Here is a 26,904-nt window from a genome sequence, read left to right on the forward strand (position 1 = left end):
TTGCATTTTATTAAAACAAAATATAAGCAATATTTTGACACAACCTTGATGAAGAAATACAGGTAGATGCGGAAACAATATTGCAAGGTACATTTCTGAGTACAGTTGTCAAGATATGTAATGTCCTTGACATTGCAATTCATGCGCATGCGCAGATGGTATTGGGGCTAGTATTTGGAGAGGCGCTGTGCGCACCTTCGATGTGATGTGAAACATAACTGTGAAATCTGGAACAGATTCAGTATCAGCTATCATACAATTCATAACCAGTTTCATATATACACATAATTAGTCAAACAGATACACAGTCATGACAGTATTTCTCACACAGTGTTGGGTTAAAGGAACTTTAACACTCGTTTTTGAAATACCAGCCTACTGTATTTTCAAGTAAACACTGTCTCGGATATTGCATTCTGCACGCACTGCCAAAGACACAAACTTGCAGATACATATTGGAACTATGTGTGCATGAATGTGTACCTTAGTCTCACTTCAAGCCTGAGTCAGTTGTGCAGTGTCACGTTTAACAGACTGAGGTACAAAAGAAAATACACACCTTGTGCTTTGTGTACGTCACAATCAAACATTTGTAAAATCAAAACATTTGTATTGACGTTTCCCCCGTAACTTCACCCACCCACCCCTCCCCAAACAAGTTGTGTAGTTTCTTTCGTACGTAAGCAGATATAGTGCATATCAGATACAAAGTCATCGCACACTCTGCACACAGATTTCTAAAAATGCAGCTCATCTGAATACGTTGTCAGTAGTTTATGACGGCAAAAGTTTTGGTGCCGTCAAGATGCTGATGAAATAACAGAAAGATTTGACTCCATACCAAACTAATGAACTGAAACAATAACAGTGATTGTCGTCAGTTAAATGGGAAGTATAGCACATACTTCCCGCTTTTCAGGGCACTCAGTAATGTCGGGTGTAACTGCCAAAGTTATCTTTCTTTCTTTCCTTGAACTCAGCTACTCGTCTCTTTCCGGAACTAACAAGAACATATATCCCGAAATGACACGAGTTGGTCAAAACCCGACGGGTTCCCTGTACTACGCAAGCGCAGACAACCATCGTAACCAGTCTATATGCTAGTCTTCACTACACACGTCACTGCATTCGTGAACTACTCGTGTTCCTCCGTGACAAGGAGGTTAGCGTCTAACTGGCCATGTAACTAGTATATAGGCGACGGCATAAGAAAGGAAAACATTTCCTGGTGACATAACCAGGCCATTTTCACAAAAGCTGCTGATACGAAAGCGACTCAAGTGGCACCGTTATTTAAGTCGCATTCACCAGGTTTAGTTGTGTCATGTGATAGTCACGAGACTGAAAACAATTCCAGCATGGATTCCTCTCAGTGCTGGCCGAGATGTCCTGTAAGATGGCAACGATCCGAGTGATCATGTCAGGAAGTTGACAGCAAAAAGAACATACAGAACAAGGAAGACAACAAACAGGATCCGGTCAAAGACGAGCGCAAGTTCCACCCAGTCCTGACGCACGTTTCTTGACGTCACATCCGCTGACTGCTTGCCCACAAGGTAGTGCAAACATTTCCTAATATCATCCATGTCAGACACTGCTTCCGGTTGCGCAGAACTCTCCGGGTCTAAAGATGGCTGCGTGGTTCTTTCCGGTGTGCACAGGCTCTTGAGGCTGACGGAGTACACGTTGTCGACGGGCTCGTAGTTGTCGATACAGAAGAACCGTCGGAATCCATACCGACTGAGGCACAGCTGAAAGTGTGAGAAGAACAATAAAGGAGACTACGCATTTTCAGGGTTTTAAGAGCAGTGGTAGACAAGACTAATCTAATTAGTGTGTGTGTGTGTGTGTGTGTGTGTGTGTGTGAGAGAGAGAGAGAGAGAGAGAGAGAGAGAGAGAGGTGTGGGATGGAATGGGGCGGGGTAGATGCCAGTCAGTGTGTACTGGGGGGCATTAAATCTAATTTGACGATTGTGATACGCTCCCCAAGCAATTTCTTAAGTTATGTCTTATGTCCCTTCCTTTATTAAGCATGTCCTTAACCCCCATGCTTTATGAAAAGACTCACATATCATTAAGACCCTGTCTACTCCATGATGATAAAATGTCTGAATCTAAAAAAGGGAATACTTGATAAATTATCTTTTCTCATACACCGATCATATTAAGTGACCTATATTTGAAAACTCCGAGTATCAGTTCAGGGTGACCTTTTTCCCTTGTTCTCACCCATTTGAGCCACCCAGGAAGAGGCTTGTGTCGCACCCCTGGTTGTCCCATGTTGCTGACAAATATGGACAGCATCACGCTGCACGCACACAGAGCCATGGTGCCCAGGTAGAAATAGCCTACAACGAGAAAACATAAGAAGCTCCGAATCAGATCTGAAACGCTTGAAAAGCCGCTGATTATTAACAGATATAAAATCACGTGATTACTGCGGCGATGCACGATAACCTGAACTGATCGTCATGAGTTCGTTTCCGAGATACTTCGACCACTCGTACCGAAGTATTCCTGCCTTTCTGTACCAGCAAAGGGCACACGAGTCGGTATTCGGCATGTCCCGGTTTGTCACGAATCATTCGTAACTACTCGTCTCTTTCCATGACCTAAAAGAAGACTTGTACCCCTCTCGTACGCCATCATTGCCAAGAATCGTGGCAAACCAATCAAATCGCGCGTAGTAAAACGCATTTCAAACCATAAAAATGGCGGGACCGTTGAACTTTGAAACTTCGCTAAACTATACCAAGCACAATTTAAACATAAACTCTGAGCTTAAGGATGAACAACTTTCAACACTGAAAAATATATGCAAAAGTAATGAAGGTATTGCTGTTTTGTCCACGGGATGTTGGATATTGTAAGAGCCATGTTTGGAAATTCAGAGTTATCTTTCCTGGAAATAGTGCTAGACAATTTTTATCTCCATGCCCGTTTGCGCTTGGACAGGATCCAGTCGTAAATATGGCCACGAGAGGGGTATGAGACGCCATCCGGCATGCCGGAATGACACGAGTACTTACGAATGGTCACGAATGTGCTTGGGATGAACAAGGTTTTCCTGATTGGCTGAATGTTCAACTACCACGACTGCCACTGAAATACTGTCTTCACACAAAACGACGTGGGACTGGTCCAAAACATTTGATCTGAACGGGATTGTTAGAATGAAGAGCGATCTCGTTAAAATTACAAATGTTCAAGTGAGAGAGTTTGTAGCAGCAGTTAAAACTAAAGCGAAGTTGTAGCATGAGGTGAGCAATTTACGCCTTGGTTCTATGACAGTTTTCAACATTTTAACAGAAAAACGTCCGGAAAGTAACAGATCGATTGATAAATATTCACAGCAGCAATGGAGAACTAAACTCGCATTCATTATGAAAGAACGTTGAGACGACTTGGGCAATTAAGGTCTATTTATGCGAGAAAGCCACTCTACATAAGGGTTGTCTCCCTTTCTTCTTAAACAGTTCTTATAAGAAAGCACTCATAAAAGAGCATGTCAGAATCCATAGACATCTAGTACAGGACCCGGGTGTAACCAGGAGATCCACGCTACCAACTCACCAATTTTCGGGACGTTGTTATGGCTGAAGGGAATCGCTTCTTCCAGAGCGAGAATCAGAACCGTCAGGCCAAGCATTATCAACATACCTGAAACATTAAACAACCTCAAGAACGTCTGCCTGTGGTTATAGCAGCATGTTAATATTTGCCTCTTTCCCAAGAGAAGTTTGGATCCTTTTCTTACAAGCATCCTGGGCGACTATCGTACATCTTAAAGATGTACTGTGAATATAAGATCTGGGTTAGAATTGGTCTTCAGCAACCTACACGACTAACGAGGATGTGGCTGAGCGGACTCGCGGCGGCTGACTAGCGATTAGGTGCCTGACTCTGACCGTGCGGGTTCGAATCCCGGATGGGACGCAACCAAAAAAGTACTAGAATTTGTACTTTACTGAGAAAGTGAAATCCTAAATATGACATATGTAGTAACGAGGATGGGGTTGTCAGGCTCGTTGACTTAGTTGACAGGCTAGCTATTCTCGAAACGTTCGTAACCCTACGAACGTCATAAGCCCATTCTTAACACATTGGCTACGATCAAAGTAATGAAATCTTAGGGCTACGAACGTTTCGAGAATCAGGGCTCAGGTCATCGTATCCCAGGTCAATACTCATGATGCTGATCGCTAGACTATTTATAGACCACTGCCATATAGCTGGTATATTGCTCAGTATGGCGTTAAATTCCAACCAACCAACTTCATGCCGTGTTTGTGTCTGTTGATTGACGCCTCACACAACACATATATTCCATATCTCCTCAAGGTGTGAATAAGTATATAATCTAGTGATTAACGTCTAGACCATCGCTTTTGTGACCGAGTCTGCCCAGCCGATCTATAAAATCGGGTGCGGTGGGCTAGCCTAATGCTTAAAGCGTTCGCTTGTCACGCCGAAGACCCCGGTTCATTTGGGCACAATGTGTGAAACCCATTTCTAGTGTCCCCGCCATGGCATTGCTGGAATGTTGCTAGATGCGGCGTAAAACCATACTCACTCACTAACTAACTATCAAATCGATTCTTACCACCTGCACTGTGTCTTGAGCATATGCTGACAAGGAAATCGCACGCTACAAACACGCGTGTGGAGATTCTCATTGTGGACAGCGTGGTGACATTTGCCCAATATTGTGTAAATGTTTAGTGTCAACAAAAGAAAAGGAGCCAACTTTCGATTAATCAAACATACATATTTAACCTGTTCAAGAGCCCTATTGACAGGGCATTTGCCTGTGCGAACGACGCCTTGCAAGTGATTCCGATATAACAATATCTAACTCGCGGTAAGACCTTTAACTCGTTGACGTCAGTAGACTTCACTTACTGGATTTCTAGCCCTCTGACCTCGAAATACGAGTGGAACTCATGGGTTGTCTCCCCTCTGACGTCGAAGTACCTGTAGCACTCACCGTAGGTTGTCTCCCCTCTGACCTTGAACTACCAATAGAATTCACCATTGGCTGTCTCCCCTCTAACCTCGGAATACGAACAGAACTCACCATAAGTGTCTCCCCTCTCCCCTCGCTGTACCAGTAAAACTCACCATAAGTTGTCTTCCCCTCTGATCTGGATGGAATGAGGAACAACAAGGGCACCAGGAGCCCAAACACAGCAGCAGGTCCTATTGCAAGAAATCGGTAGAACGTCGACCTTCGGGTGATCTGCACCTTCACAGTTAACGTCTCGTACGAGTCTTCACAGCAGGCGTACTTAACAGTCTTGATGCTGGCCACAGCTTTGATGAGTTCCCATGTAGGGTGCGAAGGTGAGTTGAAGTCCGTGCTGGACAAGGTGAGGTCTTTGTCAAGGTTTGAGCTTTCCATGAACGACAAAGTCATCTCCGAGGTTGAATGCACCCACGAGCCCAGCACCATCGGACAGTGCTGCGTGTCAAAGGGAAAGTTACTCACGTCCATTGGGCATTTGCTGGCGATGGTCCAAAGGGGCACCCAGAAGACGCTGCCGTCGTTGAGCACGTGGGCGACCTCGTCATAACGTGTCTGGCGTCCATACATTCCTGCTCTGGAGAAGAAAAGATCGTGTCAAAATGAAACCATCCTCAAGCAGCAGTCAAGAAATATCTTATATTTTACTTGGTTACGTTTAAAAGTTCGCAGCCCCACATCCCTGCTTGTAGGTCTGAGAACATTCCTTCGGGATTTCCTCCCACATTAGGTTGGAAAATACTGTTCAAAGCGGGGTCTGTTCTGCTTCGAGAAAAAGATCCGGGTTACAATTGGTCTTCAGTAACCTCAGTATGCTTGTCGTAAGGGGCTACTAACGGGATCAGGTGGTCAGACTACTTGACTTGGTTGACACATGTCATCGTTTCCCAATTGCGTAGATCGATGATCATGGTGTTGATCACTGGATTGTGTGGTCCAGGGTCGATTATATACAGACCGTCGCCAAATAGCTGGGATATTGCTGAGTGCGGCGTAAAACTAAACTCACTCGTTGTTCTGATTCCAAACACTGTTGATCATTACTTATGCCATGCTGGTCCCTTAATGAATAGGTTTACTGAATGTCGAACACCTGCGGGTATGGAGTGGTAGGTTGTTGGCTGTGAAATTGAATTTGGGGACTATCTGTTTCTTTCTGACACTCTCTTTACATGGAACACCACTTCTCGTATCCACCCTTCCTCTTCCGTAACCCACAGCACCATCCACTGTCATGTAATACCTTCACTCTGTTATGTGCGGCCTCGACCTGATTCTCATTTACCAGGGAGACACAAAGGGCGGCCCAAATCGCCGTCAGCAGAGCAACGTGATCTCGGCGACGTGTTTGACTACATCGAGGTTATGCATGTATTCAAACGAAGTAGAGTTATTTGACATTTGACCGATGATATATTCAAATTGGGCAATCACTGTTCGCGCTGCTCGGTGCAGCAACACTTCCAGGACAAGGCACGTGACACCAATCAGCGGTATTTAGCCGGAAAATGTGGAGTGGTGTAAATCCACTTGATTCAAGGGCACAATAGTCTACGTGTAGCGTGAAGTGACCTTTAAGGTATTTGGAATATTGACCGTACTGACCATCTCGCTTCATACGTATACTGACGTTCTGACGATATTCTGGTTTTCAAATATTTTACCGATATCTAAATATTTCATAATACTCCGCTAAAATGTGTTATCACAAGGACGCTTTGAATATTCTCACAGGATTAAGGTCCTCGTTGATTCTGAAAAGTATAGACTAAAGATACACTGATGCTTCATTTTGAAAGGAAACACTGTCACTCTCAGGAGCACGTGGATATAATTTCCACAATACAAATGGCGTTGCTATGCTGAAAATATTCTGGAATGATCGGTTTCACTCACTTTAGTGATAAAAAAATCTGACACACTGGTGAAAAACTTTAACGCTGTTAAACTGATTGCAGAGATCGCTGCCGCGACCGTATGTGGAGTTGTTCTCAGATCTTCACAAAGGTATCACAGGATTATACTTTATGAAAAAGGACTTGACAAGTATTAGATGAGCCAGCGCAGTGAACACCTTTGTGACAAGCAGGCGGGGCATGAAATCTGGACGAATACACTTGGTTGCTACAGGTAGACTGGCGATGAAGCACGTGCAATACCTGCTGACCGTGGCGTGAAATCAATACCGCTACTGTTTAACACGTGTCTCGTAGAGCGATTTAGTTCAGCAAACCACCATCATGACACGATTCATATGAGGAAATTGAACTTTTCAATATTTAGACAACAACCTGTTTCCCTAGTTTCAAATGGACTGCTCTGGAGGGCGTTCCCATATGTACAAATTGGGGTCATTTGTCAGGTCGTGGCTCATCTAATACTTGTCAAGCAGTAATGAGTAATACTGAAATACTCACGTGTTGTACGGTACAATATCCGGGATCCACAACTTGTCCACGGGCAGACGGATCATACTCATACCGCCATACTCGCTGGCGTTCCAGGCCAGACGTGGGTCCTGCCATAGCTGAACAACAAGCAGAGTCTAGTAGCTACCTAACTGTCTTATAAACAAACAAAGATATGATACTACATTACGGTCAGGTTATGATTCAAATATGTACTGGTGTAACGATATGGCGAGACCACGACGCGTACACGCTGCCAAGCTGGGCTACAATACGTGATACGATTAACATCTTGGCACTATAGATGCGGCACAATACGTACCCCGGCACTGTGGATGCGATAGGATACGTATCCCCGCGGTGTGGATGCGATAAGCCACGTATCGCGATACTGTACCCATTCACGTTTCCCCAAAAAGTGAGCCTTAAAAAGGTTTTAAACATTTCATGTGTCAGGAACGCTTGTTTTGGTATGTTCAAGGCGTGTTATGTTGTAGTGTGCTTTATATGACCAGGACCAGTATCACCTGGGGCTGTTCTTATTTGCGTCAAAATCTGACAAAAATTAAAGACTATCGTTGTACATTTGTATGCTGATATAAGTTGTAAATTATTTTGTCTGACAGTACGAACCTGCGCTAACAGAAGCGTGGCAGTGAAGACGTTCTTGTTCTCATCCTGAAAAAAAGAGCCCGTGTCATCATCATCATCATCATCATCATCATCATCCTCATCCTTACACTTGAGGACAATGGCCAATTGGTCTTTAGTAACCCTTGTTGATGAGGAGACTATAAGGAGATTGGGTGGTGAGGCTCGCTGACTTGATTGACGCATGTCATCGTATGACGTACATCTAGTCTCATGCTGTTGATCAGTGGACTGTCTAGTCTCATGCTGTTGATCAGTGGACTGTCTAGTCTCATGCTGTTGATCAGTGGACTGTCTAGTCTCATGCTGTTGATCAGTGGACTGTCTAGTCTCATGCTGTTGATCAGTGGACTGTCTAGTCTCATGCTGTTGATCAATGGACTGTCTAGTCTCATGCTGTTGATCAGTGGACTGTCTAGTCTCATGCTGTTGATCACTGGATTGTCTAGTCTCATGCTGTTGATCAGTGGACTGTCTAGTCTCATGCTGTTGTTCAGTGGACTGTCTAGTCTCATGATGTTGTTCAGTGGACTGTCTAGTCCATGCTGTTGATCACTGGACTGTCTAGTCTCATGCTGTTGATCAGTGGACTGTCTAGTCTCATGCTGTTGATCAGTGGACTGTCTAGTCTCATGCTGTTGATCAGTGGACTGTCTAGTCTCATGCTGTTGATTACTGGACTGTCTAGTCTCATGCTGTTGATCAGTGGACTGTCTAGTTTCATGCTGTTGATCAGTGGATTGTCTAGTCTCATGCTGTTGATCACTGGACTGTTTAGTCTCATGCTGTTGATCAGTGGACTGTCTAGTCTCATGCTGCTGATCAGTGGATTGTCTAGTCTCATGCTGTTGATTACTGGACTGTCTAGTCTCATGCTGTTGATCAGTGGACTGTCTAGTCTCATGCTGTTGATCAGTGGACTGTCTAGTCTCATGCTGTTGATTACTGGACTGTCTAGTCTCATGCTGTTGATCAGTGGACTGTCTAGTCTCATGCTGTTGATCAGTGGACTGTCTAGTCTCATGCTGTTGATCAGTGCGCTGTCTAGTCTCATGCTGTTGATCAGTGGACTGTCTAGTCTCATGCTGTTGATCAGTGGACTGTCTAGTCTCATGCTGTTGATTACTGGACTGTCTAGTCTCATGCTGTTGATCAGTGGACTGTCTAGTCTCATGCTGTTGATCAGTGCGCTGTCTAGTCTCATGCTGTTGATCAGTGGACTGTCTAGTCTCATGCTGTTGTTCAGTGGACTGTCTAGTCTCATGCTGTTCATCAGTGGACTGTCTAGTCTCATGCTGTTGATCACTGGACTGTCTAGTCTCATGCTGTTGATCAGTGGACTGTCTAGACTCATGCTGTTGATCAGTGGACTGTCTAGTCTCATGCTGTTGATCAGTGGACTGTCTAGTCTCATGCTGTTGATCAGTGGACTGTCTAGTCTCATGCTGTTGATCAGTGGACTGTCTAGTCTCATGCTGTTGATCAGTGGACTGTCTAGTCTCATGCTGTTCATCAGTGGACTGTCTAGTCTCATGCTGCTGATCAGTGGACTGTCTAGTCTCATGCTGTTGATCAGTGGACTGTCTAGTCCATGATGTTGTTCAATGGACTGTCTAGTCTCATGCTGTTGATCACTGGACTGTCTAGTCTCATGCTGTTGATCACTGGACTGTCTAGTCCATGATATTGTTTAGTGGACTGTCTAGTCTCATGCTGTTGATCAGTGCACTGTCTAGTCTCATGCTGTTGATCAGTGGACTGTCTAGTCTCATGCTGTTGATCAGTGGACTGTCTAGTCCATGATGTTGTTCAATGGACTGTCTAGTCTCATGCAGACTGTCTAGTCTCATGCTGTTGATCAGTGGACTGTCTAGTCTCATGCTGTTGATCAGTGGACTGTCTAGTCTCATGCTGTTGATCAGTGGACTGTCTAGTCTCATGCTGTTGATCAGTGGACTGTCTAGTCTCATGCTGTTGATCAGTGGACTGTCTAGTCTCATGCTGTTGATCAGTGGACTGTCTAGTCTCATGCTGTTGATCAGTGGACTGTCTAGTCTCATGCTGTTGATCAGTGGACTGTCTAGTCTCATGCTGTTGATCAGTGGACTGTCTAGTCTCATGCTGCTGATCAGTGGACTGTCTAGTCTCATGCTGTTGATCACTGGACTGTCTAGTCTCATGCTGTTGGTCAGTGGACTGTCTAGTCCATGATGTTGTTCAGTGGACTGTCTAGTCTCATGCTGTTGATCACTGGACTGTCTAGTCTCATGCTGTTGATCAGTGGACTGTCTAGTCTCATGCTGTTGATCAGTGGACTGTCTAGTCCATGATGTTGTTCAGTGGACTGTCTAGTCTCATGCTGTTGATCAGTGGACTGTCTAGTCTCATGCTGTTGATCAGTGGACTGTCTAGTCTCATGCTGTTGATCAGTGGACTGTCTAGTCTCATGTTGTTGATCAGTGGACTGTCTAGTCCATGCTGTTGATCAGTGGACTGTCTAGTCTCATGCTGTTGATCAGTGGACTGTCTAGTCTCATGCTGTTGATCAGTGGACTGTCTAGTCTCATGCTGTTGATCACTGGACTGTCTAGTCTCATGCTGTTGATCACTGGACTGTCTAGTCCATGATGTTGTTCAGTGGACTGTCTAGTCTCATGCTGTTGATCACTGGACTGTCTAGTCTCATGCTGTTCATCACTGGACTGTCTAGTCCATGATGTTGTTCAGTGGACTGTCTAGTCTATGCTGTTGATCAGTGGACTGTCTAGTCTTATGCTGTTGATCACTGGACTGTCTAGTCTCATGCTGTTGATCACTGGACTGTCTAGTCCATGCTGTTGATCACTGGACTGTCTAGTCCATGCTGTCGATCACTGCACTGTCTAGTCCATGATTGTAATCTCATTAGTAATTATTGATAGCACTAGTACTAGTACATGTTCTGCCGAACTGGAATTTACCTTACGTTTAACCTATATTAAACCCGGATACACAGGGGCTTGTAACGCTGAAAACTGCCATCAAGGTATATATTGTCTCTAATGGTGTATGAGTGCTATAAAAAAGGTCCCTCATGGGGTATTACTACTATAAAAAGGTCCTTTTTTATAGGAGTAATACCCCATTAAGCACAATATATACCTTGATGGCAGTTTTCAGCGTTACCAGCCCCTGTGCCCGGAGACGGGAAAGCATAAAGAAGATGTTACGCTCAGCAAATAAATATAACACGTTAGATCTGCTGTTGTTATCAACAAGCTACGGGTGTTAATAACGTGACAACGTCTACTCACGACATCATCAATACCGACGAAGCTGACTTGCATGGAGACGTTGACGCTTGATTTGAGTTTGAGGACGGGCAGCGCTTCCTTGGCGTAGTCGCGCATCAGTTGTTTCACCAGTCTGGTCTCCATAGCAACGCTGCTACGAGGCGACACTGAGGGCAGAGACGTGGTTGGCATTGACTGACATGTCAACAAGGGTTATATGCCCATGGAGAGTGAGTTGCGGTGGCATTATTGGGAGAGACATTGATAGGTCAGGTAGGTCAGGTCACAGAGACTGTAGTCTCTTTACTGAGTAAGTGTACCAAGTATACACTACTTTTAGCAAATTTCCAGTGAAATTCGCAGGGTGGCCAAGGGTCATCTGAAACCCGGCCTGAGAGGCAAAGAGTCGCGTCATTCGCACTGATAAACAGGGAAAGTTGTGCGTGGCATCTGAGTGACATTGACCATACGTCTGTGACTGTGTCGGGGAAAGGGTGCGTTAGAATTGAAGATTAGAATTTCCTACTCTCATAAACGTGAAAGATAGGATGAGAGAAATCATTGCACGCATTTAAAAAAAACGATCACGTCCAAACAGTCGTACTAAATATAATATGATAGTCGTCCACACCTGCGTCACAGTGGGCGAGTGAGTGAGTGAGTGAGTGAGTTATTATTTATCATCACATTGGATGATTTCAGACATATCGTTACGAGAGTGAATGAGTTTACTTCTAAGCCGCACTCAGCAATATTCAAGCTATATGACGACGGTCTGTACCAGACAATCCAGTGATCAAAGGTCTGAGCATCGATCTGCGCAATATGGGAACCGATGACATGTGTCAACCAAGTCAGCGAGCCCTTCACGAGTCGGCGAGAACAATTTATAGACTAAAAGATAAAGCCAGTCCGTAATGGAAAAGAACGCCACAGGTGGTGAGGTAAAACCAGTCTGCGATTTACTGTCGTACGACAAGAACGTCACAGATGTTGAGGTAAAACCAGTCTGCGATGGACTGTAATACGACTAGAATGTCACAGATGGTGAGGTAAAACCAGTCTGTGATGGGCTGCAATACGACGAGAACGTCACAGATGGTGAGGTAAAACCAGTCTGCGATGGGCTGCAATACGACGAGAACGTCACAGATGGTGAGGTAAACCAGTCTGTCATTATATAAAGATGTTCTCGTGTTCTGCCATTTGTGACCTCTATGTTAGATAACAAATGGTCCCTTTGCTGCACACTAACTGGTCCGTATGTTGGATACAATAATGCACCTTATGTTGAATACTAACTGTCCCTTTGCAGCATTCAAACTGGTCACTGTGTTAGGTACTAACTGGTCCCTTTGTTTGATACTGTCCGTTTGCTGCATACTAATTGGTCTTTATGTTGGATTCAGAATGATTCCTTTGTTCGATACTAACTGGTCCCTTTGCTGCATACTAATTGGTCCTTTCGCTACATACTAACTGGTCTCTTTGCTGCATACTAATTGGTCCTTTCGCTACATACTAACTGGTCCCTTTGCTGCATACTAATTGGTCCTTTCGCTACATACTAACTGGTCTCTTTGCTGCATACTAATTGGTCCTTTCGCTACATACTAACTGGTCTCTTTGCTGCATACTAATTGGTCCTTTCGCTACATACTAACTGGTCCCTTTGCTGCATACTAATTGGTCTTTTCGCTACATACTAACTGGTCCCTTTGCTGCATACTAATTGGTCCTTTCGCTACATACTAACTGGTCTCTTTGCTGCATACTAATTGGTCCTTTCGCTACATACTAACTGGTCCCTTTGCTGCATACTAATTGGTCCTTTCGCTACATACTAACTGGTCCCTTTGCTGCATACTAATTGGTCCTTTCGCTACATACTAACTGGTTCCTTTGCTGCATACTAATTGGTCCTTTCGCTACATACTAACTGGTCTCTTTGCTGCATACTAATTGGTCTTTTCGCTACATACTAACTGCTCCCTTTGCTGCATACTAATTGGTCCTTTCGCTACATACTAACTGGTCCCTTTGCTGCATACTAATTGGTCCTTTCGCTACATACTAACTGGTCTCTTTGCTGCATACTAATTGGTCTTTTCGCTACATACTAACTGCTCCCTTTGCTGCACACTAATTGCTCCTTTAGCTACATACTAACTGGTCCCTTTGCTGCATACTAATTGGTCCTTTCGCTACATACTAACTGGTCTCTTTGCTGCATACTAATTGGTCCTTTCGCTACATACTAACTGGTCCCTTTGCTGCATACTAATTGGTCTTTTCGCTACATACTAACTGGTCCCTTTGCTGCATACTAATTGGTCCTTTCGCTACATACTAACTGGTCTCTTTGCTGCATACTAATTGGTCTTTTCGCTACATACTAACTGGTCCCTTTGCTGCATACTAATTGGTCCTTTCGCTAGATACTAACTGGTCCCTTTGCTGCATACTAATTGGTCCTTTCGCTACATACTAACTGCTCCCTTTGCTGCATACTAATTGGTCCTTTCGCTACATACTAACTGGTCTCTTTGCTGCATACTAATTGGTCCTTTCGCTACATACTAACTGGTCTCTTTGCTGCATACTAATTGGTCCTTTCGCTACATACTAACTGGTCCCTTTGCTGCATACTAATTGGTCCTTTCGCTACATACTAACTGGTCCCTTTGCTGCATACTAATTGGTCCTTTCGCTACATACTAACTGGTCCCTTTGCTGCATACTAATTGGTCCTTTCGCTACATACTAACTGGTCTCTTTGCTGCATACTAATTGGTCTTATCGCTACATACTAACTGGTCCCTTTGCTGCATACTAATTGGTCCTTTCGCTACATACTAACTGGTCTCTTTGCTGCATACTAATTGGTCCTTTCGCTACATACTAACTGGTCTCTTTGCTGCATACTAATTGGTCTTTTCGCTACATACTAACTGGTCCCTTTGCTGCATACTAATTGGTCTTTTCGCTACATACTAACTGGTCCCTTTGCTGCATACTATTTGGTCCTTTCGCTACATACTAACTGGTCTCTTTGCTGCATACTAATTGGTCCTTTCGCTACATACTAACTGGTCCCTTTGCTGCATACTAATTGGTCTTTTCGCTACATACTAACTGGTCCCTTTGCTGCATACTAATTGGTCCTTTCGCTACATACTAACTGGTCCCTTTGCTGCATACTAATTGGTCTTTTTGCTACATACTAACTGGTCCCTTTGCTGCATACTAATTGGTCCTTTCGCTACATACTAACTGGTCTCTTTGCTGCATACTAATTGGTCCTTTCGCTACATACTAACTGGTCCCTTTGCTGCATACTAATTGGTCCTTTCGCTACATACTAACTGGTCCCTTTGCTGCATACTAATTGGTCCTTTCGCTACATACTATCTGGTCCCTTTGCTGCATACTAATTGGTCCTTTCGCTACATACTAACTGGTCCCTTTGCTGCATACTAATTGGTCCTTTCGCTACATACTAACTGGTCCCTTTGCTGCATACTAATTGGTCCTTTCGCTACATACTAACTGGTCTCTTTGCTGCATACTAATTGGTCTTTTCGCTACATACTAACTGCTCCCTTTGCTGCATACTAATTGGTCCTTTCGCTAGATACTAACTGGTCTCTTTGCTGCATACTAATTGGTCTTTTCGCTACATACTAACTGCTCCCTTTGCTGCATACTAATTGGTCCTTTCGCTACATACTAACTGGTCTCTTTGCTGCATACTAATTGGTCCTTTCGCTACATACTAACTGGTCTCTTTGCTGCATACTAATTGGTCCTTTCGCTACATACTAACTGGTCTCTTTGCTGCATACTAATTGGTCCTTTCGCTACATACTAACTGGTCTCTTTGCTGCATACTAATTGGTCTTTATGTTGGATTCAGAATGATTCCTATGTTCGATACTAACTGCCCCTTCGGTGCACACTAACTGGTCCCCATGTTGGATACTAAATGGTGGCCATGCTTGATTCCACTCCTGCTGTGTTGTGTAAATTACCGGATGTGGTCGGAGCCTGCTACCGCTGCCCCTCCCGCCCCAGCAGATGGATGACCCATCCCAATTGTAATCTCGCATCTCTCGTATCGCTGTAATGACGCTCCGAATCTTCCTGTCTATGACGCTTCGCCTATCAGTCGTAATTTGTTTACCTTTAACGCGGACATTGCAGCAATCGTCATTGCCTAAGCGAGATTATGATCTGTTAAATGGGACAGATTTCCACATTTTGAAAGCTCTGTTAAATGATTGATTTTACGGGTTTTTTTTTCCTGAAATCGAGTTCAGTATTTTAGTTTTCTACAGTCAGATTACAGTTCAACCAAACTGTCGGGTGATAGAATGTTGGGAACCATGTGTGTGGCGCTTGAAATGCAAAAGGAACTTGGTATTTTGATGTGATGCATTTGATACGAGCAACACAGCTGTATTTGAAGGATTCGGCAACTGTTGTACATAATAACACTGGTACATTTTGGGCACCGGCCACTTATAAAGTGTACACTTTCTTTTGTTTGTCATTAATATATATGTACAGTCAAAATGTTAATTCACATATATGTACAGTCAAAATGTTAACTCTTTCCACAAAGTTAATTTTGAAAAATAATCTGAAAGTTGAGACCTTTTGAAACACTGGGCTTGTAGAATCGCTTTAATAATGACTGATAGACGACCATATAAAATTACACCAGCATTGGGCGACATGACAAGACTGTTAGTGACCTTGGTATGAGAGAGAGAGAGAGAGAGAGAGAGAGAGAGAGAGAGAGAGAGAGAGAGAGAGAGAGAGAGAGAGAGAGAGAGAGAGAGAGAGAGAGAGAGAGAGAGAGAGAGAGAGAGAGAGAGAGAGAGAGAGAGAGAGAGAGAGAGAGATTCCACCCTGCCGCCATTTGCCTTTGTTAGACGAAAACTTTAAACATATAAACGTAACATGAAGGGAAAAACGTTATCATTTTTAAACACCGCCTTACACCTCGAGTACGCACAACCGACACAAGACTGACTGGGATGAAACGGCACAAGATAACAACATAGGAGCATGGGCGATAGGATGCTGGGCTCCTCGCCCAAACCAAGCCCATGCATGTGCGTTATAGTGAAACACTGTGGGAAGGACATTGTTATAGTTCTCAAAAAGTTACCGAAAACAAGTAAACGTAAGAATTGTGTAAGATTATGAACTATTCACTCTACAAGAACAATTACGCTTCCGCACGTGTGATTCAGCTGATAGATGCGGCAGACATTCCATAATGTGTGACGAGAACATCCTAGATTGGTTCTGCAACTACGACGTCAGAAAGTTTACTAAAACTTACCACAATCGGCAAAAGATGCAGTAGCCGCTGCCACTAACATCCACGTGAGGAGAGAGGCCATGGTGGTTCTGGTAGTGTTCAACAACAGCCAGAAGGTGTTGGTCCGTGTGTGCTTTCAATGGATATGGCTGGCGGGTTCAAATAATTATACGCGTTACAGCGATCGACTTTCCATCGTTCGGGGCAGCCTTGAGGAGTTATCGTTCTTGAGTAGATGAGCTCACATGTGTGGAATGTGAAAGAAGCGCTAGGAAAAGATTTCTCTTTTTCAATCTGGCGTGCTTCATGTCCGAGAGTTAGAGCATCGCTGGGGAAGATAAAGAACCACCTGATCGCAGGACGCAGATTAGTGAGGGACGAGAGGGATGACTGGGGAAAGCATGGTATAGGAAGGACAGCATACAGGAGTAAAGGGGAGGTGGTTAACGGAGGAAAGAGAACTAGCACATACATCACAGAGGCCCTCGTGTCATTGCGAGGTTTAAAGATTTTGTTTAAATATATATTTTTTAGATGTATCTAGACGTCTAGATATATTGTACTGTGAAGCGTTTCAAGTTGGGGGTCATCTAAAAAAATATTTATTAATTAATTAAAATATTTTAAACAACCCCAAACTAATCCTTGCAATGACACGTGGGCCTGTGATGCGTCATGGATGAAGGGGGATATGAGGGGGATATTAGTCTGTCATATAGACCCTGAAACAAAAATATCCAGGATAGCCCATGCATCTCTAGAATATGTGGTAAGTCTCGATTACCATAGTTTCAGGAAAATGAAGCGAGACTCTGGGTTCCTTATCATTGTTCATTTCAGACAGTAGATGTTATTCACATGTCTTCGATTCAAATTTGCTCAGATCGATACGTTTATTTACAGACCGCTGCACCATATAACCAGACCATTGTTGAATACGGCGTAAATCTATACTCACTCACTAGTTGAATGACCACTCCAAATTCTGCTGGGAACCGGGGGGATAGCCTAGAACCTGTCACGCTGAAAACCCGCGTTCGATTCCTCACATAGGTACAATGTGTGATGCCCATTTCTGGTGATCCCGCCGCGATATCGCTGGACAATTGCTAAATCAAACCTTATTCTCAATTTCTCCGACTCCATGTGGCTGCGTCTTGCTTTAAGTGTGGGGATCATCACAACCATTAAGAGAATTACAAATGATAAACGCTAGACACTCCATCATATACCTTGATGCCAACTATGTTGCGTTACAGTTCCCTGAACAGCGATCTACGGAAGCGCGGAAACGGGATACGATGAAGCCACCGTCCTTGCATATACAATTGACCTGTTATGCCATGTGGTTTTATGCCGCATACAGTAATGTTCCAGCAGTGCTGAGGGGTGATTTACAACAAACAGGTTTAACGAATTGCACCCATATGAATGGAACCAGTACCGTTAGTGAGATGTGCTTAGCCAACGACGCTAACTGCATGCTCCATTACCCATCAGTATGCCTGGAAAATTACTTGACCTTAAACATGAGTAAGCTAACACGCATCGGAAGACGCGAGTTGGGATAGAGGTAGTAAATGTTAACGTGATGCTTTCAACTTTGATCAGTATGATCAGTATGTACAGACACTCGCCATGCGTGACTTAAGTCAAACCACCGACTCTTCCGTAGTCTGTCGTACAGACCCTGAAGTATAAATATCCAAGAAAGCCTACGCAAGTCTAGAAAATGTGGCAAGTGTAGATTTCCATAGCTTCTGAACATGAAGAAAGGCTCAGGGCTCCATTTCATTATATTATTTTTTGTTCACTATGGACGTTTTTTCAGTAAACTATGGTCATTTCAGAGACTAGCTGTTAGTCTAACTCTTCTGCAGACCCTCTTAATATAGTCATGTAAGAGTTGCGTCCCTTCAATGAAATCCGGTTCTGCATGAACGGCACATAACATACCGTATAACACTGCAAAACCATAACCCTGGATAGCGCAGTGGTTACAGTGTAAGCTCGTGACGCGTAGGACTCGAGTTTGGTTCCCTTACCGGTTACAGCATGTGATATTTGTATCTGGTTCTCTCTCCCCACCAAGAGACATTGCAAAGCGGTGGAAACCCATGATGATATTTGGTTAAACTGATCAGGATCGTGTCAGTAACCTTGGTTGATACAGAGCACATCAAGGACGTGTACAACTGTTTGAGACAGGTGGGTAGGGTGGTGAGTGTGCACACCCTTGAGAAAAGCAAGGAGCACACTTCATTTTCACCCGTTTTCACGGGTCATTTGTTAAACTTTCAGGAAACCTCCCATATCTGAGAAACAGATCGGGTGTCATCGCACCCCGAGGACCGTCACTCATGCCATCAACCACAAGTTCTACCGGACACGTACTTATTTATCTTATACCACCACCGCCGCCACCACCACGTAGCTGGGGTGACCGTTATAAATGTGGTGTAAACTAACATTCACCCAGCGTTCGCTCGTCACGCCGAAGACTGGTTTTCAATTTCCCACATGAGTACAATGTGTGAAGCCCATTTATGGCATACTCAGCGGCTTGATATTGCTGGAGTATTGCTAAAAGCGGCGTAGATTTTAACTCATTGATTCATTGGTCTCAAAATCTTGTGAACCTATTTTTAGCTGTACAAAACATGAACAAATTTCTGGAACTATAAAGGTTGTTTTTTAAATATTGCGACCTTGCCTCAGAGCCATTCTCAGGTTGAAGGGCGGTAGGGTAGCCTGGTTGTTAAAGCGTTAGCTCGACATGCTGAAGACCCGCGTTCGATTCCCCATAAGCGTGTGATGTTTGAACTGATTTCGACCCGTGAAGGTCCCGGGGTAGAACAGGCCTTCAGCAACCCATGCTTGCCATAAAAGGTGACTATGCTTGTCGTAAGAGGCGACTAACGGGATCGGGTGGTCAGACTAGCTGACTTGGTTGACACATGTCATCGGTTCCCCATTGTTCAGATCGATGCTCATGTTGTTGATCACTGGATTGTCTGGTCCAGACTCGATTATTTACAGACCGTCGCCATATAGCTGGAATATTGCTAAGTGCGACGTAAAACTAAACTCACTCACTCACTCACTTGAACTGATTTCACTGGTGTCCCCCGACGTAATATTGATAAAGGCGGCTTAAAATCATATATTACTCAATGTTTTCACCACTATATATCGTGGGATCAATATTAACTACTTTTAATTCATACGTTTATTCAAAACACGGCAACGGATACGTGAAATTAAATACTCGAGTTAATCGAAGCCCAGAAAAAACTTGGACGGGAGAGCGACCACTTTCTCACCAGGAGCAAGTGTGCCGTGTGCAAACGACTCGAGCAGGGAGCGTTTCTTCGGCAGGGTGCAGGTCCCAGTCGCATCCGTTGTTTTCAACCATTCATCTTTGCTTGCAGGTACGATTTTACATGCGGTAGTTTTACCCCAAACCAAACCGACCCAGAGTGGGGCATGTACTGAACCAGGCTTATTAGACCGAGAATCTTGTTCGATAGACGATGCGACGGCGGCCATTTTGTCTAGTTGATTTTATCACAGCAGTAGAGCGCTCGCCCAAATTGAAGCCACGCATATTCATTCCGTGAGGCTATATATGTTACCGGCTATTTGCACGGGACTGTTGGCAACATTTTTAGGTGATTTAAGTCTATCCTGCCTTTAGCCTCCACTAGAGCGTGGATTATGTTTTGTGTCAAAGGTCAATATGTTTGTCGGTAGCGTGATGTGTAAACATGCGTTGTCTGCCGCCCTTTCGGAAGCCATGTTAGATTTTACGGACGCTTCTTTTTATGTCCGTTCCATTTGATTTATAGTCGTAGATATATATATTGTTCATATAAATTTACATGAATCAGCATTTCGGGTGAAATCCATACGAAAATTCATAATTATAATAGAAATAGTGATATAATTCCAATTTTTGTAGCATGTATTTACGTATTTTGAATAACATTTTCTTAGTAAAGTGCTTATTGTTCTATTGTTGAGTCCCAGGAGGGGTTCGAACACTAAATCGGGGTGTGAGGTACCAAATTGCCAGCACACAAAGTCGCGATCAAACCTACTCAGCCACCATGTCTACTTTACTGAGAAACAGATAACATATTTTTGCTGACTGTTTGATCTTGCTGAATGGGCAGAGTGTATGAAGCCCATATCTGGTGTCCCCCATGATGATATTGCAGGTATATTGCTAAAAGTTAAACTCACTCACTAGTAACTCACTTTCTAAAGAGCATAGTTTGATGATTAACTGCACATTAAATATTTAGTGTGGAGAGAAAAGATCACAAAGGTCTACTTACTTTTACAAAGAAACATCTAGACCAGTAACAATATTTAATACATAGATTTTATATTAACAAAGTTAATAAAATAAATCTGTCATTAAGTGATAATATCTGCAAGCCTTGCTACAAAGTTTGTGTTTTGATCTAATAGCAAGCTAACTCACTACTGTAGGTGTGCAACCCAAATACGAAAAGGTTTGCTGATGATGTGGCATGTCCAGCAGACATGATATTTCTGATAAAATCTTAAGACTTAATTCATTTCTTACACATGTGTACAAATAAATCTTTATATGATATTGTTTCAACTCTGCATAGAGTGTGTCCCAGCGACATGGAGTTCAGCACTATATAGGGGCAAGTGATGATACTTATTATCGTGGTCAGTAGCTAGATAGTGCTAGTAGAGTTATATAGTGAGATTGCCTTGTATAACACCTTTTGCTAACTTACTATCGGCATGAGACATTTTGATTATAGTTTCACTCTGTGTACATGATGTAAAGGTATGCACTGATTCTATTGGCTGATGTTCAGGTCTTAACTTATCAAAAATATGTGACGAAATTCTGATTTTCAAATCAGACAATTTTAAGACATGAATTGTACTTTGGGAATGATCATTTAATATGATTTATTAGAATGATATGGTGATCATAGTAAAAGTTACATGTACCTTTTTGTGTCACACAGTGTGTGTTTGTTGTTTGGGGTGGCGGAATGGAGGGGATGAACTGAAATAAGGTACCCGAAATGTTGGACTTCAGCATATTATCATGATTATGAAACAGTCTTGAGGTAGTTCCATCAGCCCTGTTACTGGTACCCTATTTATTTTACAGCAACTGTTCTTAAATAATATGTCACTGCTTTAAGGGTTGTTGCTGTGACCTTGAGTTTTGCTTGTCCAAGATTTGATTTCCACCTGGTCTTTCAGATCCATGGAAAACAGGTCAGGGTTTGGGTAGCCAAATGGTTAAAGTTTTTCACTTAGCACACCTGACACCTTGGTTTGATTCCCTTTATGGTGCAGTGTATTAAGGCCATTTCTGGTGATGCCTGCTGGCTGTTGCTAAAACTGAAAGTGGTGTAAGACCATGCTCACTTCATTGGGTTGGTGGCACCATCCATTTTACGGCCCATCTTTACTACATGCCAATGAATATTTGACAATGGCATTATTTTGACAATGCTATATTACATCAGTAATTTTAAAAGTGGATGGTGGGGCACCCCAGTGGTTAAACCATTTGCTCATCATGCAGAAGACCCAGCCAGGTTCAGTTCCCCTCATGGGTACATTGTGTGAAGCCCGTTTCTCGTGTCCCCCACAGTGATGTTGCAAGAATATTGCAAAAAGTGGCACAAAACTAACTTACTCAGTTAGATGTCATGTTTCACTTCATCTTTCTCTGTTATGACTGTTTTATCAGAATTGCCTCACTCAGTGTTGTATATGTTCCAGGCAGCTGTAAAAAGCTATCCAGCATGAGCTTGGATGACAAAAGCACCCAAACAGCTGCAGCTGACTGGATCTTCTCTGAGGGGTCAGTCTGCAACTTCATCATCAAACGCCGACCCAAGACTTATGGCAACAAGACTTTCATCCAGCCCAAACCCGCAACACCCAGTCCCATACGGGAACACAAGATCTTCAAGACCAAGAACCTTCGGCAGGAACAGGATAAGAAAAAAGATGAAAAAACCTTGCATTTGTCAGTGACTCTCAAGGATAATCCTCTTAAAAACTCTTTACCTAGCAATGACAGCCAGTTAATGAACCAGATTAGCTACAGTTCTGAGAAGACCAATGCATCATCCCAGGTTGACAGTGCTGAGCTCACTGCGAAGGTGGATCAGGGCACATCCACAGCCAAGCCCAAACCAACCAGGCCCCACTGGTCAACTGAGCCAGGGTATCCGAAAATGCCTGTTCCTCTGGCTGGCAACCCAAACCCATTCACCCCAATCATCAAGAAGGTCAACCGAGTGGCTGACTTTGTAAGTGATAACACTAATGTGACATCAGCTGGGCCTCATCTGGTGACAGGACGTTCCAAAATACCAGGACAAGCTTCTGAAAGTGTTTCCCCACAGTCTGCTGCTACTGCTGATGCTTCTGATCCTCCTGAAGAACCTGCAGAGGTTCAGGATGAAGAACAAGATGATACTGAGGAGGAACAACCTCAGCCTGAAGGCAGTGCACCTAAACGGCGTGGACGACTAAGGAAAAAGAAGGGTGTGGGTGCCAAGAAAAAACACAAAGCGAAAAACGATGATTCTGATGAAGAAACTACAGAACAGACTCCTGGTCGAAAAATTTTGCCCAAAGTGCTGAAATGTAAAATTTGTTCAAGGAAGTTTTCCACGAAAAAGAATCTGAAAAATCATTCCAATGTTCACCTTGATAAGAAACCCTTCAAATGTGATGCCTGTGGTGCTGAATTTACTTTGAAGCGAACATTGGTAATCCACACCAGACGCCACACTGGCTACAAGCCATTCAAGTGTAACAGCTGTGAGAAGTCATTCACAAGGTCCACGGATCTCACCAAGCATGTGCGTATTCACACAGGAGAGAAACCATTTGAATGTGAAATATGTCACAAGAAGTTTACCTTAAACAGTCATTTGCGAGCTCACAATTTTATACACAATGGCAATAAGCCATACAAGTGTGAGCAGTGTGGTGAGACATTCATCTACCCTAGTCATCTGAGCAGGCATATGATAAGCCACACAGACAACCGCCCGTTTAAGTGCAAGCAATGTAGTAAGAGTTTCAACAGAATGGATTCCCTGAAGAAGCACATGTGGACTCATGAAACAGACCGACCACACACCTGTAAACATTGTAAAAACACCTTTACTCGCCCGGAATACCTGAAGTCGCACATGCGTGTACACACACGGGAACAGATGTGTCAGTGTTCTTATTGCAGCAAGGAGTTCACATGTGTAAGTAGCTTGAAGCGCCATCTGTTGTCACACACAGAGGAGAAGGTGTATCAGTGTTCTGTGTGTTCGCAGGAGTTCACTCGTCTGTATGATTGGACCAAACACTCAATCATACACACTGGAGTCAAACCGTTTGAATGCACTGTCTGTGGGAAGGGCTTCACAGTGAAGGGTGCTCTAACTATACACTACAGAGCTCATTTTAAACCAAGGAAAATCGATGAAGTTCGACATTAGTCAATGTTGTGTGAGATGAAGTTAGTTGATGCCAATTTTAACCTGTTTAAGAATCTCAGTGCCTCAGTTCACATGTAAGTGATATAAGCATGGTAGGCGGCAAATATATTATTCTTTGTTCTGTGCAATTTCAGTATCTACTCTAGGTATCAGTAATCAGAAAACAACTGTACATTTTCATTATGGATCTAATATATTTATTTGCAGCATTAACTTTGGTGGCATATGGAATTAGGAAGCATGGAATATCACACCAGGATCAGTATGTGCAAACATTTTGCACTCTAGTCACAAGAGTTTAAATTTATTGTTGGTATTCAAATTCTGTTGAGAACACTGTTTATGGATATGCACTCAATGTTGTATATGTGTGATTCTATTGTTAATAAATGGGCCAGATTATAACTTGAGCATGTTGTATATCAGTTGTATCAAAAAAGTGTTTGTTTCACTGACACTTGAATTAAGTCGGTGAAAAACTTTTTGAGCAGCTTTCTTTGTCAAAGATAAAGAGACCTGTTTACATCAAATATGACACACCACAGGAGCCCTGTTTGAAGTAAGGGATGATTTACATCAAAAGCCCTCTCACTCCTGTTAGTATTGGGAAGGGTGTCAAGTTTAAGTTTCTTGAATGGTTCAGATTTTCATCATTTTAATCATATTGTTTTGCTGTAACTGACAACCCAGTTTAGGATTTGAACTAACCCCAGGGTTGCACCTGACACCCTTATAGATGCTTTGAAGTGAAGGCCAGACCAGTTTTGTTTCTTGATTTGTGGATCCATTGGTCATATTTTTTTGAAAAGCAAGAATAAAAAAAATCCTGCTAAAAAATACAATTATAATGATTTTATTGGGCAAAACTGTAAACTTACAAGAAAATTCTTTCTTGGTTTTGCCCCCCATAAACACTTCATAAATTCCCAAAAGTAGAATACTTTTATTATTTAGAAGGAATATTACTGTGTTGATTTTATTTATATTTTTTTCCTCATGTCTTTTGGCTTTCTGAGGACAGAAATCTGCAAAACAAGAAAACAATGTTTTCTGACATCAAAATCATTGGTTCACACAAACACCATACTCAGCAATATTAATTCCTGCAATGTTGCAACAGTCTGTAAATAGTCAAGTCTGGACTAGACAATCCAATGATCATGCATCATGATCAACAGCATGAGTATTGATCTACGATATGTGTCTGCCAAATCTGTTTGACAACCTGATCCCAACAGTTCCTCAAGCAGTTACATTGTGTGAAGCCCATTTCTGTTGTCCTCGATCCTGATAGTGCTTTAATATTACTAAAAGTGGCATAAAACGCAACTCACTCTTCACTTAATAGTCTAGCAACCTGTCGACATCTTTGACATGTACTGCTTGAGTTAGACAAGGTTGTTTTTAGAGTCCCTTATTGTTTTCTGAATATAGCAATGAGCAGTATGAGTTAACCTTAGATACATTTGGTTATGGATTATAGTTATTACTTAATTCTCGCCATGTTCGTTGGTGTAAACATCCAACCACTTTGGTCCAGAGGAACGAAAGAAGGTCTCTCCAATAGTTTAGGTGATTCATTGCCACAAGTCACAGATACATATAAAACATTATGGGGCTATTTTCAGAAACATATCACATTTGGGACTATGCCTTGAAACAACTCCAGCAATTATGTATGGATATACTTATAATTTCATATTGACAGACGTTATGATGGAAAGAAAACTACATAGATTTAGTAACTCAGTTTCAAATAGAGCTGATATTTTACAATAGTTACTATTATGTACAAAGTAATTCTTGAAATGCTTATTTCTAAGACAGTAAATTTAGTGCATTGAAATTCGTCTCTCTCCGATTTGTGAGGGACATGAACGAAATCGTTTATTAGTGGAATCCTTCCCCAGCGATCTGTTTCAATCGGTAGGTTATGGTTGACGGTTGTAGATTTGATTAAAATACTTCAGTGCTTTGTTCTTAATTTATGTTCCAGGAAAGAAATATTAAATGAAATTTCATATATTCACAGCTAACAGCTTTAGAGGATGATAAGGGCTTGTTCAGCAATTGAAGCAATTGATCTGAAATTCTGAAAGTTTTTCAGCATTTTTGAACCAAGAAATGTAAACTGCATTTTAAGAGTGCCATATATTGGATGTACATTTATCAATATTATCTGATATGGTTTTAATACAGTCGAACCACTTATAGCTATGGTTGTATTTCACTGACTTTGTTAGTGATATTTGATATAATGGTGTTAACACAAAATGATATTTTCCTGATGCTATTCTTGACCAGAAATAAGGGGTTTCATCAATAAGGGGTGATCTGCCTGATTAACTATACAGCATATATGTTGTGGCAATGCATCTTAATGATATATCAAATAAAATTAGTTTGAATCCTTTCAGTTGCTTTAAAGTTTTCGATCCCCATATTTCGCTTCCTTAGAGCAAAACAGGGCAGCTAGTACAATCAAATAAGTAAGCTTGACATCCTGACATCCTCTATAAAAATTTCTTAAACGCCTGTACACAAATGTATTGCTTGCCCGTGTAATATTAGATTATTTGGCATTTTAATAAGAACGATAGTTACTGAAAACAGCAACAAGCTATTTATACTGGTTTACAAGCCCGATGCTATATTGGTCAGTCCTAGAATTTTATTGTCTGCCGGCCTCTTCTTACTG

The 26,904-nt window shown here is 42.6% G+C and overlaps 2 protein-coding genes across 2 annotated transcripts; one reads left to right on the plus strand and one right to left on the minus strand.

Moving 5' to 3' along the window:
* Positions 1 to 672: 672 nt before the first annotated feature.
* On the minus strand, positions 673 to 16,855 carry LOC137282272 (neuronal acetylcholine receptor subunit alpha-10-like). The gene is made up of 8 exons (XM_067814004.1): positions 16,708 to 16,855; positions 11,376 to 11,521; positions 8,065 to 8,109; positions 7,441 to 7,550; positions 5,122 to 5,600; positions 3,574 to 3,660; positions 2,230 to 2,348; positions 673 to 1,751 (listed from the first exon to the last, which is right to left on the minus strand). The coding sequence occupies exons 1-8, from the start codon at positions 16,766 to 16,768 to the stop codon at positions 1,416 to 1,418; spliced, it is 1,383 nt and encodes a 460-aa protein (XP_067670105.1). The 5' UTR covers positions 16,769 to 16,855; the 3' UTR covers positions 673 to 1,415.
* A 3,161-nt stretch (positions 16,856 to 20,016) lies between these two features.
* LOC137282273 (zinc finger protein ZFP2-like) lies at positions 20,017 to 24,608 on the plus strand. The gene is made up of 2 exons (XM_067814006.1): positions 20,017 to 20,117; positions 22,477 to 24,608. The coding sequence occupies exon 2, from the start codon at positions 22,500 to 22,502 to the stop codon at positions 24,204 to 24,206; it is 1,707 nt and encodes a 568-aa protein (XP_067670107.1). The 5' UTR covers positions 20,017 to 20,117; positions 22,477 to 22,499; the 3' UTR covers positions 24,207 to 24,608.
* Positions 24,609 to 26,904: the final 2,296 nt, after the last annotated feature.

The sequence above is a fragment of the Haliotis asinina genome, chromosome 4 (genome assembly GCF_037392515.1).
Source record: "Haliotis asinina isolate JCU_RB_2024 chromosome 4, JCU_Hal_asi_v2, whole genome shotgun sequence".
NCBI lineage: Eukaryota > Metazoa > Mollusca > Gastropoda > Lepetellida > Haliotidae > Haliotis > Haliotis asinina.

What these genes read in the sequence shown, in the direction of transcription:
- LOC137282272 (XM_067814004.1), bottom strand. Translation starts at nt 16,768, where the DNA reads ATGGCCTCTCTCCTCACGTGGATGTTAGTGGCAGCGGCTACTGCATCT. An exon ending in CCACGCTTCTGTTAGCGCAG is followed by an intron (nt 7,551 to 8,064) that starts GTTCGTACTGTC and finishes CTTGTTGTTCAG; the next exon opens with CTATGGCAGGACCCACGTCT. An exon ending in TTCCTGGGTGGCTCAAATGG is followed by an intron (nt 1,752 to 2,229) that starts GTGAGAACAAGG and finishes TCACACTTTCAG; the next exon opens with CTGTGCCTCAGTCGGTATGG.
- LOC137282273 (XM_067814006.1), top strand. Translation starts at nt 22,500, where the DNA reads ATGAGCTTGGATGACAAAAGCACCCAAACAGCTGCAGCTGACTGGATC.